This window comes from Ahaetulla prasina, chromosome 11 (assembly GCF_028640845.1).
Source record: "Ahaetulla prasina isolate Xishuangbanna chromosome 11, ASM2864084v1, whole genome shotgun sequence".
In the NCBI taxonomy this organism is placed as follows: domain Eukaryota; kingdom Metazoa; phylum Chordata; class Lepidosauria; order Squamata; family Colubridae; genus Ahaetulla; species Ahaetulla prasina.
In genome coordinates, this window is record NC_080549.1 from 23,510,357 (window position 1) to 23,528,358 (window position 18,002).

At 43.7% G+C, this 18,002-nt stretch overlaps 1 protein-coding gene across 1 annotated transcript; it reads left to right on the forward strand.

Moving 5' to 3' along the window:
- The first annotated feature begins 513 nt into the window (after positions 1-513).
- ASB12 (ankyrin repeat and SOCS box containing 12) lies at positions 514-11,383 on the forward strand. The gene is made up of 3 exons (XM_058197037.1): positions 514-722; positions 4,965-5,807; positions 7,223-11,383. Exons 2-3 carry the CDS (start codon positions 4,988-4,990, stop codon positions 7,354-7,356), a joined length of 954 nt encoding a protein of 317 aa, XP_058053020.1. The 5' UTR covers positions 514-722; positions 4,965-4,987; the 3' UTR covers positions 7,357-11,383.
- The last annotated feature ends 6,619 nt before the right edge of the window (positions 11,384-18,002 follow it).

Below are 18,002 nucleotides of genomic sequence, written 5' to 3' on the forward strand. Positions count from 1 at the left end.
GTCCGCAACGGGAGCCTGGTGGGCGAAGGACTTCCTGGGGGCGTTTTGTCCCAGGTCTGCCAGAAACGGGGCCAAAGGCGCATTGGGGGTTTTGGTGGCCCCGCTTAATGCACGAAACCCCAACCAGCTCCTAGTTCTGTGGCTTGAAGAAAAACAGAAAATAGATAAAAAGCGTAACTGCGTTTGCGGCCGCTCAACCTTCCTTCTGCATCTTCCTTTTCGCCTTGACTTTCTGGCCTTCTTAAAAACCGGAGCGGGGCAACCCCGGCCTGAAGGCCTCCTCCCTCCCAGGCTGCCAGCAAGACCAGGATCTCCGCTTTCTCCTCGGCCAACCTGCCCCGCACGGAAGCCTGGAGGGAGGCGGGCGCCGGCTTGGAGAAGCCGGGACGCGGGGCTGCTTTCCTCCGTCCGCAGTCCCGACCTTTCTCCGCGGGGCGGGAGAGGCTCTCCCAGAATGGAAGCTGCCCAGCCGGCGGGGCTAAAATTAGCGCGGCGCGTCCCGGCGCAGCTGTCCCGTCCCGTCTTGTATCGCCTGGCCTGGCCACCCTCGACGGCTCTCCCGGAGAAGAAGCGGGGCGGCCGCGGGGGCAGGCAAGAGCTCGGGCGAGCCGGTCCCGGCCACCTCACAGAGGCCGGGCTGCGACACAGCCGGCCCGGCCGGTGGTGGCTCCGAGCGACGCTCCGTCGGGCGACCCGGCAACCCGTCCGACCGCTAACAGCTCGTGAGTATCGCCTGCCGCCGGGCGGGCCGGGGACTCCTCTCCAGCCCTGCTCCCTCCGACTAGCGGAGGGCTTCTGCCGGGCCAAGAGGGCGCGGGACGGGAGCAGGCGGTTCACGGCACGCATCTCCAGCCTGGCAGGTTCCGAGCTGGATTGAGGCGGGGTACCTGGGTACAGGTGGAGTGAAGGGAAGGGCTGGGCTTGAGGGCGACTCCCAAACTGACTGCAATTTAAATGGGGGAGCAGTAGCCTGGCTCAAGCCATTGCACCCCAACATGCAAATCTTTGGCTGCTTACACTCTTCACCTGGATTTTGAGTTATCCCATTGTCACCCAATAGGTTAAATCATAAGATTAGCCAGAAGAGGGGCTTCCGCCCCATACAGTGTGCCCCAAAAAGTCCATTAAAGGTAGTACTAGCCAAGTATAATTGGTGTGAACGCATTTATTGCATAAAGTGGCTTTCTCTGAACAGATTTTTTTCCCCTCTTAAGTTTCGCAGAGTGCTTAGTCTGCTTGTTTTGTCCGTCAGCCACTTGAAGGAGTGGATGTGGGTTTTTAAAGCCAGTTCAGGATTCTGCCTCTTGGCTGGGCTGCACCCACTGAACAGAAAACTGTATCACAGCAAATGCCCTTGCCTTAAGTTGACTCATGGCCTTCCTTAGGTTGAGCAGTTGCGGTTTGCAAGTGATAGCTTTCAGCATAAGGCACTGTGCAAGCCTAGTTACAGGTAGTCCTCGATTTACAACCTGTTGTGTCTTGCCCGCCCTCAGAGCAGCCGGGGCCTTCTTACCTGCTCCCGAACACTGAGGAATGTATGCCTCCCGGCCCAAGTCCTGGCTCCATGCCCACACAAACTGCAGAAGAAGGAGCATCTCCCTGCCCCAGCCCTGACTCCATGCCCAGGCAAACGGAGCAGCTAGACCCCTCCCCCTCCTCCACAGCAGGTGAGCCTGAGGAGGGTTTACTCCCAACAACAGCTGATTGGAGTAATCCTCGCATCAGAAGACTGGATAGGCGGAGGCAACAGAAGGAAGGGAGGGGCAGGCCTTAATGAGTGCTGAGTCATGGAGCCACACCCCATGGCCTATATAAAGGATCTACTTTCTGGCAGTCTCTGAGTCAGGCAAAGTCGAACTTATCTTGCTGAAGTCACTTTCTGGTCTCCTGCCTGCTCTGAGGACTTTGCTAGGACTTTGGGCAGAGCTGCAGAGGCAAGCCTGATTCGGATTTCCCTGACCCAGCCGTCAGCGGAGGAGTGGGACACGACACAACCATTCGTTTAGCTACCGGGCAAAGTTACAACGGCACTGAAAAAAGTGACTTATGACCATTTTTCACCCTGATGACCCTTGCAGCATTCCCATGGTCACATGATCAAGCTCTAAGACCCTTGGCTTCGGGTTCATTTTTATGACGGTTGCAGCATCCCGGGGTCACGTGATCCCCTTTTGTGATCTCCTGACAAGCAAAGTCAGTGGGGAAGGCAGTAACTACAGGTAGTCCTCGATTTATGACCACAATTGAGCCCAAAATTTCTGTTGCTAAGTGAAACATTTAAGTGAATTTTGCCCCATTTTACAACCTTCCAAGCCACAGTTGTTCAGTGAGTCACTGCAGTTGTTAAGTTCGTATCCCAGTTGTCCCATTGACTTTGCTAGTGAGAAGGTTGCAGAAAGGGATCACATGACCCCGGGACACTGTGACCGTCATAAATATGAGTCAGTTGCTGAACATCTGAATTTTTGTCATATGACCATAAGGATGATGCAAAGGTTGTAGCTATGAAAATTGGCCATAAGTCACCTTTTCCACTGCTGCTGTAACTTTGAACCATCACTAAATGAACTGTTGTAAGTCGAGGACTACCTGTAATTCAGTGGCTAAACTGAAATGATTCACTTAACAATTCTGGTAAGTAAGGTCATAAAAAGAGGCAAAACGTACTTAACGAATGTCTCACTTAGCAACAGAAATTTTGATCTCAATTGTGGTCAGAAGTCAAGGACTACCCATATTCAGCAAATCTATGACTAGACAAAGCACCATTAGCATAATAAGCGAATCCATTCCGACTGTGGAGGCTTGATGTGGTTACCGTTTCCCCAGCATGATAGCATCACTCCTTGCCTTCAACTCTCCTTGTCCTTTCAAACCTTTCCCTGTTTCCTCTGGTGTCCCATGACCAGATGTCTTGGACTACAAGTCCCATTATGCCACAGAAATGGTGTGTTCTGCAGCTCCAATCCACACAGGTGAACACACTGAGGCCCTAGACATGGAAACATTGCTAAATTAAACAGAAGTAAAACTGTTCAGAATCCAATTCTAAAGTATTAAACATGTTTTACTTGCAGAACACTCAGATTAAGTGATTGCATTTCAAAAATTCTGACCTTGAAATATGAGCATGAAAAAAATCCTCACCTGTATTTTGTTCTTCAGCTAAGAAACAGCGTGTCTCGATTTTCTGCACTGTGCTTCTGAGTTTAAGTTTAAGAACTATCAATTTCCCAAGACCAAAAGAAGTCTTTGTGGATGAATAGGGATTTGTTTATCAGAAATTTTCATCCTAGCTAGCATCTTCAACTTTGGGAATATTGAATCGCTTGTTAAATGTTAGAGGCCAGAATCACTGGAACTACCCAAAATGTAACATAGAATAATATAAATAAAAGAGTTGGAAGGGACCTTATAAGGTCTTCCAGTCCAACCTCCTGCTCGAGCAGGAGGCTGTATCATTTCAGACAAGTGGCTGTCCAATCTCTTCTTAAAAGCCTCCAGTGATGGAGCACCCACAACTTCTGAAGGCAACTTCTGTTCCACTGGTTAATTGTTGTCACTGTCAAGAAATTTCTCCTTCGTTTTAGGTTGCTTCTCTCCTTGATTAGTTTCCATCCATTGCTTCTTCTCCTGACTTTTGGTGCTTTGGAAAATAGGTTGACCCCCTCTTTTTTGTGAAAGCCCCTCAAATATTGGAACCCTGCTGTCGTGTCACCCTTAGTCCTTCTTTTCATTAGACTAGACATACCCAATTCTTGCAACTATTCTTCATATGTTTTAGTCTCCAGGCCCTTAATCATCTCTGCACTCTTTTTTTTATAATGGGATGACTAAAACTGGATGCAGTATTCCAAGTGTGGTCTTACTAAGGTTTTATAAAGTGGTACTAACACTTCACGTGATCTTGATTCTATTCCTCTGTTTATGCAGCCTAGGATTGCATTGGCTTTTTTGGCTGCTGGCTCATATTTAAGGAATTGTCCATTACGTTTTCAAGATCCCTCTCACAGTTACCGCTTTTGGGCCAGATTTCATTTACAGTTATCTGTACTTGTACGTTTGGTTTTTCTTGTCTAAGATTCCTCTGTTCTTCCCAGAGAGATTGAAGCAAGGATATTTTATTGCTACCCAAAATTTGGCTTCTACTCTGTGGATCAGGACATCCTTAGATGCTTTTTCAGGTATAGGTCATCCTTGGCTTACAACCACAATTGGGACCAGAACTTCCATTGCTAAATTGGTTAAGTGAATGACGCCTGATTTTGTGATTTGTTTTTGCCATGGTCATTAAGCAAATCACCACAGTCATTAAAGGAAGTGCATGATTGTTAAGTGAATCTGGCTTCCCCCATTGACTTGCTTGTTGGAAGCCATCTGTGAAGGTTACAAATGGTGATCATGTGACTTCGGGATGCTGCAACCAGCATCAGTCCTTGGGGGGGACACTCTAATGGTTTAAGTCATGTTTTTCACTTTTTTCACAACTTCAGATGGTTGCTAAAAAAATGGTTGCAAGTTGAGGACTCAGTACATTCAGCTGCTTCTCCCCCCATTCCATCCCGAAGAACTGGATCTTTCCCCTGGCAAAAAGAATTATACCTAAATCAAACATGTCACTCCTTTTGGTTAAATGAGACATACCCAACTCCTGCAACTGATTTTCATATATTTTAGCCTCCAGTCCCCTAGTCATCTTTGTTGCACAGCTGGCTGGGAATTCTGGGAGTTGAAGTCCTCATATCTTAAAGTTGCCAAGTATTTTCTTTACTTTGTAGGGAAATGCTAGGGAAGCCACCTGAAATACATTTATTTATTCATCCAGATCCTAGAAACTACATTGTGTTTGCATGTAATTAGTGTATGCTAGATTTGGTACTTGTGAACCACCAAGAGACCCCTGACCAAGGTTGCAAATCTCTGCTTTATCCAAATCGTTAACCCAGCATCTGTGTGACTCCTAGCTTCCAGCACAGCACCATTCACGATGAAAGTCCCCCTCAAGAGACAATTCAAGATGAGCTTGCTGGATATCACCAAGATGTTCTCCTTGTTCCAACCCAGCGAAGATGAAGATGGGGACAGAGAAAGACAAGAGCTGAGTCTCGCCGTGTCCCAGGACAACTACCAGCTGTTGGACCAACTGTTGCACCAAGAGAGTTACAAACGGGTCATCAATAATCGGAGCGGTTGGGGGGTGCCAGGCACTCCCCTGCGCCTAGCGGCCTGCAAGGGCCATATCAGGTGCGTCAAGGTGCTTCTGGACCACGGAGCTGAAGTGGACAGCTTGGATGTCAAGGCCCAGACACCACTGTTCGTTGCCGTCAACAATGGGCACCTTGACTGTGTGAAGGTCCTCTTGGAGGCAGGGGCCTGTCCTTCTGGGAGCATTCACAACAACTGCACCCCGCTGCTCACGGCTGCGAGAGAAGGAGCCCTGGGAATCCTGCAGGAGCTGCTGTCACACGGGGCAGACCCTAACGTCAAACCTCGAATCCCAGAGTGGGCGGCCAACTCCGTGGCCTGCTGTGGACCTTTGTATTTGTCTACTGTCTATGGTCATCTGGAGTGCTTCAAAACCCTCTTGCTGTACGGGGCTGAGCCCAACTACAACTGCTTGGATAGGAACATGATCACCCGAATTAAACACCCCAAGACTCTCCTGGAAGTCTGCTTGAAGCATGGCTCCAGGGTGGAGTTTGTCAAGCTCCTCATTGATTTTGGTGCCAATCTATACTTGCCTGGCATCACGCTGGAGAAGAGCTCAGCAAACCCTGAAGTGCTTGAGCTGTTGGCCAGAGAAAGAGGTAACTTGTTTTTTTTAATTTAATGTAAAATTAAATTAATACAAGGTTATGCAGATTCTTAAAATCTCCCTCCTTCTCCCTCCCCTCCCTCCCTCCCTCCCTCCCTCCCTCCCTCCCTTCCTTCCTTCCTTTCTTCCTTCCTTCTTTCTTTCCTTCCTCCATCCCTCCCTTCCTTCCCTTCCCTTCCCTTCCCTTCCTTCCTCTTTCCATACATTATTTGTTTCTGAGGTAAGCAATACCAAACAAGGTGCATAAAATGAATAAAAAGAGTCACCCAAAACAATTCAAGTCACAAGCTAAGAAAAAAAACCCAGACAAACATATACATATAGCTAAATCTACATTCATAACAACATTCCTTATGTCTTTCCATTATTTTCTGTATGGGTTAAGCACAAAATGAATAACTGGTTTTCTTTATAGCCTGGATGGAAGTAATCATCCCTTTCTAAAAACTCTACCAAACGGTTTTACGTCAGTCACAGCTGAGGAGTAACAAAATTATGAGCATTTGTTCCAAAGGTGCTTTTCCAAAAGGCAATCGGACTTACTTGCTTCTTTCCTTGAAAATGTTTCACTTCTCATCCAAGAAGCTTCTTCAGCTGTTCGTATGAGAAGCAAAACATTTTCAAGGAAAAAAGTAAGAAAGTCCAGCTGCCTTTTGAAAAAGCATCTTTGGATCAACCATGACCTGGATGACGGAGAATCTCCATAGGTTTTTGTTAAGCAAAGTCATTAAGTTGAATACCTATGGAGATTCTCCATCATCCAGGTCATGGTTGATCCAAAGATGCTTTTTCAAAAGGCAACTGGACTTTCTTACTTTTTTCCTTGAAAATATTCTGAAGAAGCTTCTTGGATGAAAAGCAAAACATTTTCAAAGGAAAAAAAAGCAAGAAAGTCCAGCTGACTTTTAGAAAAGTACCTTTGGGACAATCATGACCTGGATGTTGGAGACTCTCCATAGACACTATGAACATTGGTTGCTCCGAGTTCCAGGTGAATAGGTTTCTAGGGGTCCTGGGGTGAACTTTAAGGGTTGTTCGAACAAGGGTGGTGCACTTTTTTTTCTTTTTTCCCCTCTCCCCTGCAGCTCATCCTAGATCTTCCAATGTTCTTCAAGGTGACCCTTCTTCCTTTCCTCTTTCATCTCCGGTATCTTTGATTATTTTACATATTTCCCCCCAAGAAACCAATTCTGCCTGGAACAGCTCTATTTCAATCCATATCCAGAACAGCTAGATTTCATGCTGGGCACAGACCAAAAACCACAAAGCATGCATGGTTCTTTGTTCTTCATTTCTATTGATGTGATGACTTTGAAAACATTATAGGGAGTGAAATCTTTAGCAGTGTTAACCATGCAATGATGATTACTGCCTCTCTCTCCTCACCGTTCCCTCCTGCTGTTCCAGCATTGCCCAAATCCTTGATGTCTCAATGCAGACTGGCAATCAGAAGATTTATGAAACTGGAGAACCATCCCAAAGCTGTGGATCAACTGGACATCCCACTAGTGCTGCTCAACTACCTCAAACACCAAGTGTAACAGAAGATCGACACTGAATTGCCCAGGGTTACCAAGTAATGTAACTGGATAACGAAAAAAGAAAGGAATTAAGAAAGAAAGAGAAAGAAAGAAAGAAAGAGAAAGAAAGACACTTCTAAGAATTGAAACACAAGTGTGTGGTGGTTTGCTTGAATGAATTTGATGGTGTGTGTGAAAAATAATGCACTAGCTAAACAGAGTTTCCCAATTTAGGGAATCTTAAGAAGCGTGGACTTCAACACCCAGAATTCCTCCAGCCAGCATGCTTAATATTAACAAATTCAGTATCTTAATGTTAACAAGTTCACCAACTTTACTTTAACCTTGACTAACTAAAATGGACAAAAAAAATCTCACTCTCCTGGTGAACAGCTGGGAAGAATCAAGCTTTATTCTTGTGGGGTTTTTTTTTGAAAATCAAGCTCCATTGCTCAAAAACAGAGATTCGCAACACCAAGTTAACAAAAGGGCACAATTAATGAAGAGATAGAACAAATGAAACCCATTGCTCTTATCAGGAGAGGGACATTTTAGAAGGAATTCTAAAATTCTTTGGTCTTTAACTGTGACATTCCTATGTTTGGACTCGGCTACAATTTTCATCTGTTTTTGTCAGGTTCTAAAACCCAAGAAAAACATGCAGTTGTTCTAAACAGATTTGTGGGATGCAGAATAACAGAGTTGGAAGGGACCTTTAAGGTTTTCTAGTCCAACCCCCCTGCTCCAAAAGGAGATACCGTCCCATTCTGAATAAATGATGTCCAGGGTCTTCTTGAAATATTGATATATTGACCATCATTTGTGTTGTAAATGTCATACCTTGATGAAGGTATTTTTTCTTTTATGTACACTGAGAGCATATGCACCAAGACAAATTCCTTGTGTGTCCAATCACACTTGGCCAATAAAATAAAATAAAATTCTATTCTAAAAAGAAAACCTCCAGTGATAGAGCACCCACAACTTCTGGATGCAAGCTGTTCTTTATTTATTTCTTTATTGTTCTTCACTTACAGACAGAAATCTTGCCAAAGTAGACTTGTCCCATCAGGGGAATTCTGGGAGTTGAAGTCCAAACATCTTAAAGTTGCCAAGGTTGAAAAATTCCATATTTGATAGCTCATCTTGTGGTACCATATGAGTGTTTTAATCAATATCACTTTTGTTTAATAAGATTGGGAAATGCAAATATGAATTTAATTATTACTAGTGGAAGCATTTTTAATTCTCTAGGTAAAAGTAAATGCAATTTTAAGAGCAAACTCACTGCCTTAAATGCAAACATTTTTTTCCTCTCAAATTCTGAAGCAAAATCAGATTTATTTTAAAGATATATATCGTTATATTCCATCATTAAGTCAATCTAGAACAACAGATTTTCATGAAAATTATTTTGCATGTTTTCAGCACTGTTCAGTTTAATCTGGGAGAAGATTGTTTATGCTGCAATATCACAGGCTCAATATTAATAAATGGATGAATAAATGGCAAAATTAATTGCTTGGATTCATCTGAAAAGTCACAGATTTTTTAAAATTCATCAGTGTCTTTCCCTGTCAGGAGGATGCCAAACTGGACTAAAACTGCTGCCTTGAGAACTATTTTGACAATATTTTAATTATAGTGTTTATTTTAATGTTAAGCAATAATGCCTGTAAAATGAAATATGTTTTTAAAAAAAGAATAGTACAGGTTATTTTCCACTAGGTGACAGTATTGAACCAAAAACATTACCTAGGTACCATTATGTATTGTTGTTCTATAATTCTAACAGAAGGGGGCAGAAGAGGACAATTGCACTCAAGCTCTACTTGAGCGATTCAGGAAGGTGCAAAGATGGAGGTGAGATTATGATGGATTTTGGACCAAAGTGGCAAAGTCCTTCTTTGGTTTTCTTCTCCCATGTTTGCAAAGATCCTAGCCATTTTGTAACCCAAGCCTCCCTCCTCCTCCCTCCCTCCCTCCCTCCCTTTCCTCCTCCTCCTCCTCTTCCTTGGAAAGACTATTCTGAAATAGTACATTCTGACAATTTCTTCTGCTTGTTAAAGAAAAGCTGGTTTTAGAGCTTATACTGTCATTTTCATATTGTTGGCAATTATGATGTTGAACAGAGTTGGAGGGTTGTGGCAAATTTTGGGGTTCCCATCTCTATTGGACAGTTTTAATTACTATCTCATCTGCCGCATGTAAAAAACTAGGCTTTATGAGAAATCCATCTGCCAATATCATCTTGGATATTTTGAAGCACAGGGCAATAGAAAAGCGTTTGCATTATTTATAAACCCAAAATCTAATTATGTCAGAGGACTGTGAACCCTATTAACCAGCATTTTCTAAGCCATAGGTAGGTCTCCTGAGGGAAATGTTGAGTTCCGTGCTTTGGTTCTTTCAAAATGGAACTGGGGAAGCTGTCAGAAACACAGAACAATGTTGTCTGAGGAATAGCTTGGAGGCTGAATTATACACAGATAGCTCTTTGTGTTCTGTATTGATTCAAAAATACAGAGTGCTGAGAACCTTTTCTGATTCCAATCACCATTTAAACTGTTTTGTGGGTCAACGGAGAGCTGAATTTTTTGGCAGAAGTAACAGGTGACCTCACAAGATAATTACTGGAGGAGGAGGAGGAGGAGGAGGGAGGGAGGGAGGGAGGGAGGGAGAGAGAAGGAGGAGGAGGAGAAGGAGGAGGAGAAATTATTTCTTGGAATAATTGGTTGACCCAACCAATCAAGCCATAGCCATTTATCAGAAGGAAAACTGGTGAGTTTGCTCACCCATCAACCTTGCTTCTAACTTCTAAAAACAAAGCAAAGCCATCACATTGCCTCACATTCCTTTATTTTGTGGCTCTTTCTGACAGTTCTAGTAGTAGATTTTTCCAGTTCAATCAGCTGCCAGAATCTCTGCTTTCTGAGCAATCCTTTCTTGGCTCATGGAAGTGCTAGAGGCTAGACTTCAAGATGATCCAGAGCATTCAAATAAAGCAAACTACATGATAACATAACCTCCCTGGAATAAAAATGAGACAAACTCTCTTATATGTAGTCCTCAGCTATTGATCACAACTGGGGGGGGGGGGCAGCAGAATTTTCATTGCTAAGTAAGATGGTTAGGTGAGTCTCACCTGATTTTACAACCTTTTTTGTTATGATTGTTAAGTAAATCACTGCAGTTGCTAAGTGAATCGGGGAATTGTTAAGCAAATCCGCCATTGTTGTTGGCTTGGAAAGTTGCAATAGCCATCCCATGACCCCAGGATGCTGCAACCTTGCGTAAATATATGCTGGTTTCCGAGCACTCAAATGTTGATCGCTTGACCTTGGAGATGATGTGACGGTTGTAAGTATGAGGACTGGTTGTATGTCACTTTTTGTGGTGCTGTTGTAGCTTCAAACATTCGCTAAACAAATGAGTGTAAGTCGAGGATTACCTGCATCCCTAACCTGAGCTATCTTTGGGGGTGCTTCAGTTGCAACCATTTCGCCATTGTGTTTTCTGACAATGGTTAGCTGCATCCTAGAAAAATAAACAGGGGATTGGAAGCTGGCCCTTTGCTTTGCAGCAGGCCCTTCCCTTAAGGAAAAATAAAATGCTGGCTAGGGAATTCTGGGAGTTGAAGTCCACACAACTTAAAAGTTGCCAACCTTGACAAACATTGCTGTAGGCTCCTGGCAATTACTCCATTGGACTATCTCTAATCTAGCTTGCTTTGACACTCAAGCAAGCAGGATGGATGCTAAAATTCCCGTGTTTTCCTTTGAACTTAATGTTGCTCAAATGCTACGTTCCGAGTCTGTAGTTTTCAGCCTGCAAAAAACATAACCGGGTATCTACCCTCAGTTTTTTTAAAATTTGAATTTATATCCCGCCCTTCTCCGAAGACTCAGGGCAGCTTACATTGTGTTAAGCAATAGTCTCATCCATTTGTATATTATATACAAAGTCAACTTTTGACTTTGGCAGGGTCTTCTTTCCCTCCAGAAGTGAAAATAATTGCAAAGAGGTATAGCAAGAAAGAAAAAGAGAGGGGGGAGGGGGAGAGAGAGAGAGAGAAGAAAGAAAGAGAAAGAAAGAAAAAAAAAGAAAGAAAAGGAAGAAAGGAAGAAAAGACAAGCACACTCAGGCAGATTTTAAATCTCACTTTGCAAAAGATAAAGAAATGTATGTCAGTAGCTTGAAAGAAATTCCTAATATGATTTGCATCCACTTAGGAAGAAGATAACTGAGGTTTCCTGGTAAGTAAATAAAGGTGCCATTTTCACCAAATGGGGATTCACAGTCATTGGCTCTTCATCAACAGATTAGACAATTGGGCAGCCTAGAATGTCTGTGCTTATGACGCTCTTATCAACCAAGGTGTATTTTTATTCTTTTATTGCACTGAACCTGGCAATGATTCAGAACGTAGTGCCAGATTTGAAGTCCTTTTGGCTTGAGAGGAATTTGAACTGACAATCCGAGGAACTGAACCGTCACAGACCGAGAATCTTTATTAGGAAAATTTATATAGCTGCCCAACTCACTCACGGTGACCCCAGGCAGGTCACAGAAATAAAACTCCAAATCCAAATCCAAAAAGTGCCTACAGTAATAAAGGTGTTCCATTTTTCCCAGTTGCCTTTTGAACAAGCATTTCTGGGACAACCATGACCTGGATGACTGAGAATCTCCGTAGACATCCCACAGTGATAACAATCAATCAAGCATTTGATGGGCTCCATATCCCCCTGGGGTCCCCAGGCCCAATTTATTTATTTATTTATTTATTTTATTTATTTATCACATTTGTATACCGCCCTATCTCCCTAGGGACTCAGGGCGGTTCACAGGCAAGTAAAAAAGTACATATAAATACAGAATAAAATAACAGTTAAAAAACTTATTCTACATGGCCGAATTTTTAAAAGAACAATATAAATAATAAAACCCATTAAAACCAATATAAATTTAAAATCTAATCCAGTCCTGCGCAGATGAATAGATGTGTTTTAAGCTCGCGACGGAAGGTTTGGAGGTCCGGAAGTTGACGAAGTCCTGGGGGGAGTTCGTTCCAGAGGGTGGGAGCCCCCACAGAGAAGGCCCTTCCCCTGGGTGTCGCCAGACGGCACTGCCTAGCTGACGGCACCCTGAGGAGTCCCTCTCTGTGAGAGCGCACGGGTCGGTGAGAGGTATTCGGTAGCAGCAGGCGGTCCCGTAAATAGCCCGGCCCTATGCCATGGAGCGCTTTAAAGATCGTTACCAAGACCTTGAAGCGCACCCGGAAGGCCACAGGTAGCCAGTGCAGTCTGCGCAGGAGAGGTGTCACATGGGAGCCACGAGGGGCTCCCTCTATCACCCACGCAGCTGCATTCTGAACTAACTGAAGCCTCCGGATGCCCCTCAAGGGGAGCCCCATGTAGAGAGCATTGCAGTAATCCAGACGAGACGTCACGAGGGCGTGAGTGACCGTGCATAGGGCATCCCGGTCTAGAAAGGGGCGCAACTGGCGAACCAGGCGAACCTGGTAAAAAGCTCTCCTGGAGACGGCCGTCAAATGATCTTCAAAAGACAGCCGTTCATCCAGGAGGACGCCCAAGTTGCGCACCCTCTCCATCGGGGCCAATGACTCGCCCCCAACAGTCAGCCGTGGACTCAGCTGACTGTACCGGGATGCCGGCATCCACAGCCACTCTGTCTTGGAGGGACAAACCATACCTTCAGGGCCTTTCATAAGTGTCAAAATGGAGGCCAATCTTATTTCGGCAGGGAGGATGTTCCACAAGGAACCACCACAGAGAAGACCCTTCCTCTTGGTCCCCCAGATGGAGCTCCTTAAGAGTGGGGACCTGTAACATCCCCTGTCTGTCCACTCTGGTGACTTGGGTAGATACAACTGGGAAAAGAGGGTCTTCAAATAAGCTCAGGTAGGGCTTTAAAGGTGACAACTAGCACGTTCAATTTGTGCCAATTTCAGTGCCAAAGGAAGAACATTCAAACTTTCATGACAAATAGTTCTTTCTTGCAAAAAGAGAAGATGCTGACTGCTTCCTAGAGCGTAAGTAAACGACTGGTGGATAAAAGTTTATAATTACTTTCTATTCTTTGCATGGAAACAACTACACTTTTTTCCCTCAGAATTTCTGCTGAGGAATAATAAGGTTGAAGAAGGAAAATAATCTGCTTTGTTTTCAGAAAAGAAAACCAATTCCAAGTGAAGGAGATATTGAAACAATTGCATTTCGCTAATATTGCTGTTTGTAGTCATTGACCATATAATCAATTGCAAGAGAACTGAGAACGTCATTCAATTCCCAATGGAATAATTGCATTATTCGTGCTTAAGCCCTGAATTCCTAGGGTGCTTAAATTAGTGTGTGCTGATAATAGAAGATTTTCAAAATGTTTCTTTCTTTACTGAAAGAGGTTTTGTTTTTAATGTCTTGCTGTCAAGGTGTTTGAAATTTTGGGGAGGTTTTACTTATTTTAAATGTTCCATTTGGAATGGCTGGACATTGTTCTGTTGTTTTTGTTGTTTAAAAAAAGTAGGGAGAGGCTGATCACTGCCAAACACAGGATCCTGTTGGGATCTATGAGACATCAAACAAGTTTTCCCATCAATTCATACTTTAATCAGTGCAAGGTTGCTATGGTGTTTTTTTGTGTGTGAGAGAAGGCCACCAAAATTCCTTTTTTCTTTACAAGACATTTGTAAATTTCTTGGTCTTTTTAAGAATAGAATAGAATAGAATTTTTATTGGCCAAGTGTGATTGGACACACAAGGATTTTTTTTTTATTTTGTCACAACAGTATATACAATCATCAACATAAACAATAATTCATCATGAGAAAAAAAGTATATATAAGTAAAAGTATAAGTAAAAGTATGCATATAATACTATAATGAAGAGAACAATAGGACAGGAACGGTAGGCACTTTTGTGCTCTTATGCACGCCCCTTATAGTCCTCTTAGGAATGGGGTGAGGTCAATAGTAGACAGTTTTTGGTTGAAGATTTTGGGGTTTTGAGTAGAGACTATAGAGTCAGGTAGTGAGTTCCAAGCGTTAACAACTCTGTTACAAATTTGTCTTGGTGCATATGCTCTCAGTGTACATAAAAGAAAAGATACCGTCTTTTCGTCTGCATTGATCCTTTTTATCCTGTTTGTTGATAAATTTAGTGTTTTAACTTTTAATGCTCAATGTTTTTAATTATAATTGTTTTATACTGTTATTTATGATATTGTAAACTGCCCAGAATCTCTTGATAGTGAGATGGCAGCATATAAATTTAATACAAATATATATATATATGGATGGATGGATGGATGGATGGATGGATGGATGGATGTATATGTAGGTCTTTGATTATTCGGGTTTTCTCCCACGTAAAATTGGAAGTGTCTTGGCAACGTTTCAACAAAGTCTCATTCGTCATCTTCAGGCTTCAGCTTCGTGCTTCTGGGAGCAATGTGTGATCGCAGCTGTTTCTTCCTTTTAACTGCTAGTGGGGGTTTGAACTGATTGGTTGGGAGCTTGGCTATGCTCTGATTGGATGGGGATTTTTTTGTGCTCTGATTGGATGGGGGGGGGGTGTCCTGTTTGGGTGGGAGCTTGGTTGTGCTCAGATTAGTCTGAGTTGCAGGGGGATTTGAGTTGGTGAGCTGCATTGCTGTTGTTTGGCTTTGTGTTCGTGGTCGTGCTACATCTTCATAGTGGGTGTCAGTCTGCTGCATGTATGGGTTGGAGGGGTTTGACATGGCTAATGTTGCAGCTGGGGTCTGGCTTCTGGTCCTTGGTCGTGCTTCATGATCAGTGTGGGTCTGTCGAGATGACCTTGGTTCCTGAAGGAAAACTTTTTAAATAATACTAATAATAATGAAAGCGAAGATACAAAAATCCACCAACAATCCAAATTGCCGACTTTGCAACAACAAATTTAAAACTGTTTCACATTTAATATGTGAATGCAGCAAAATCACACAAACTGATTACAAAGCTAGACACGATAGAGTTGCTAAATTAATCCACTGGTCATTATGTAAAAAATACGATTTACCTGTATCCAAAAAGTCATGGGAACATAAAGTGGAAAAATTTATAGAAAATGAGAAGGTGAAGATTTTGTGGGACTTTCGAATACAGATGGATCGTTATTTGGAACACAACATGCCAGATAGCACAGTTGTCGAAGACCGAAACCAGGGGTGAAATGCTCCCGGTTTGGACCGGATCGGCCGATTTGGTAGCGATGGCAGTGGATGGCTCGGAGAACCAGTAGCAAAAATCCCTGCCCACCCCCCCACCCCCGCCCAGCTGAGCCACGCGATCATCAGAGCCTTTTTTTAACTTTTAAAAGCATTTTTTAAAACCTATTTGGCTGAATAGGTTGTAAAAAATGCTTTTAAAAGTAAAAAAAAGGTCATGCACAACAGCTGACCCCTCCCCCCGTGCGCTGTTCTATTTACCACATGCCTCCTTTTAACATGCACTATGCGTGCACACCTCACATGCGCAGCCAGTGAACTAGTAGTAAACCGGTTCAGATTTCACTACTGACCAAAATGTACAATTTATTGACATCATGGTACCAGAAAATGCCAGAGTCGAAGAAAAAGAACTGGAAAAAATCACAAAATATCACGACCTTTTCTGAAGACCTGTTTTCTTTATTTTTTATTATTCTCTGTGACTCACTATGGATTTCATACTCACAAGACTATCTGCTAAGAATTAAGTAACGTTTCTTTAAGGAGCAACTTTCTGTGATCTCATCCCACCCCCCAGTCTTTACAAACATGGAGGAGATTCTAAAACAGGAAGAAGCAATTTCCCTGGAGCTAAAGATTACCCAAAAAAACCAAATGGAGGAAACGGAGACGGAGAGGTAAAAGCGTGGGAATTTTAAACAGGCTAAAGAATAGAGGAAATAAAACTGCCCTCCCTTCAATCTTCCTGACAAATTTATGTTCACTTGCTAACAAAATAGATGAAGATTTTAAACAAATGCAACTCTGATTTTCACAGCATAGCTACACTATGCTTTATTGAAACCTGGTTACATGATGATATTGATGACAACAGCATGCAAATTCCAGGATTTCAGATACATAGAGCAGACAGAATTGTAGAATCATCAGGTAAAAAGAAGGGAAGAGGCTTATGCTTATATATCAACAACAGCTGGTGTCAGGATATAACTATAATATACAAATTCTGTAATGAAAACAGAATCTTTATTTATCAACTGTAAACCATTTTACTGTCCACGCAAGTTCTCCTCATTTCTACTAATTGTTGTTTATGTCCCTCCACAAGCCTCCTTAAACAAGGCATTACGAACTCTAGCTGACCAGATTATGGAGGCTGAAGCCAAATACCCCGATTCACTGGCCATTATTTTGGGAGATCTAAACAAAGCAAACTTACGGAAAGAGCTACCAAAATACTTTCAGCGGGTCAATTGTCAGGCAAGATTACTTTAGACCATTGCTACACAACACTAAAAGATGCTTATCTGTCATTAACATGAGTAGCTGTGGGACACTCTGATCATTGCATGATTCACCTTGTACCTGCTTACAGGCAAAGACTTAAAACCACAAAACCAACAATTAAATCAGTGAGGACCTGGACTGACAAGGCAAAATTAAAATACAGGCCTGCCTTGACTGCACTGATTGGAATGTTTTCGAAAGTACTGCAGATGAACTCAGATATTGTAACATCATATGTCAGCTTCTGTGAAGACCTATTGTATACCGACCAGGAACTTGTGAATATACAGTAACAACAAACCTGTTGTGACCCAGGCCCCCGGGCCTGGCATCCTGGAGGAAGATGACTCAGAGAGTGAGGAGGAGGAGCTGGCAAGGCCTGATACCCCCGGGCCCTCTTCCTCCCTGACACCGCCCCAGGAGGAGGAGGAGGGGCTGACAAGGCCTGATTCCCCTGGGCCCTCTTCCTACGTGATATTGTGTCCCACTCCTCCGCTGACGGCCGGGTCAGGGAAATCCGAATCAGGCGTGCCTCTGCAGCTCTGCCAAAGTCCTAGCAAAGTCCTCAGGGCAGGCAGGAGACCAGAAAGTGACTTCAGCAAGATATGTTTAGACTTTGCCTGACTCAGAGAATGCCAGAAAGCAGATCCTTTATATAGGCCATGGGGTGTGGCTCCATGACTCAGCACTTATCCAGGCCTGCCCCTCCCTTCCTTCTGTTGCCTCCGCCTATCAATTCTTCTGACGCGAGGGTCACTCCAATCGGCAGCTGTTGGTAATTGACCTCCCTCAGGCTCACATGCTGTGGAGGAGGGGGAGGGGTCTAGTTGCTCTGTTTGCCTGGGCATGGAGCCAGAGCTGGGGGCTGGAGGTATTTCCTCCTCTTCAGCCTGTCTGGGCATGGAGCCAGGGCTGGGGCCGGGAGGCATACTAGGACATTCCTCCGTGTTCGGAAGCAGATAAGAAGACCCCGGCTGTGGTGAGATCGGACGAGACACAACACGTGGCAACATCCCAAGAGACAGTTGTTGAGGACCAATCCTGGCTCAATGCGAGACTGCGAAGACGTGATAGGCGTGCGCAGCAGAGGAAAAGGTGGGGCAGGCCCAGGGAGTGCTGAGTCATGGAGCGATACCTCATAGGGGCTAAAAGCAGGAGGAGGAGCTCCGTG

Bases quoted from the DNA above. Each gene is read 5' to 3' on its own strand.
- ASB12 (XM_058197037.1), top strand. From the start codon at position 4,988: ATGAAAGTCCCCCTCAAGAGACAATTCAAGATGAGCTTGCTGGATATC. The intron at 5,808-7,222 runs GTAACTTGTTTT...CTGCTGTTCCAG, and splicing joins GCTGTTGGCCAGAGAAAGAG to CATTGCCCAAATCCTTGATG.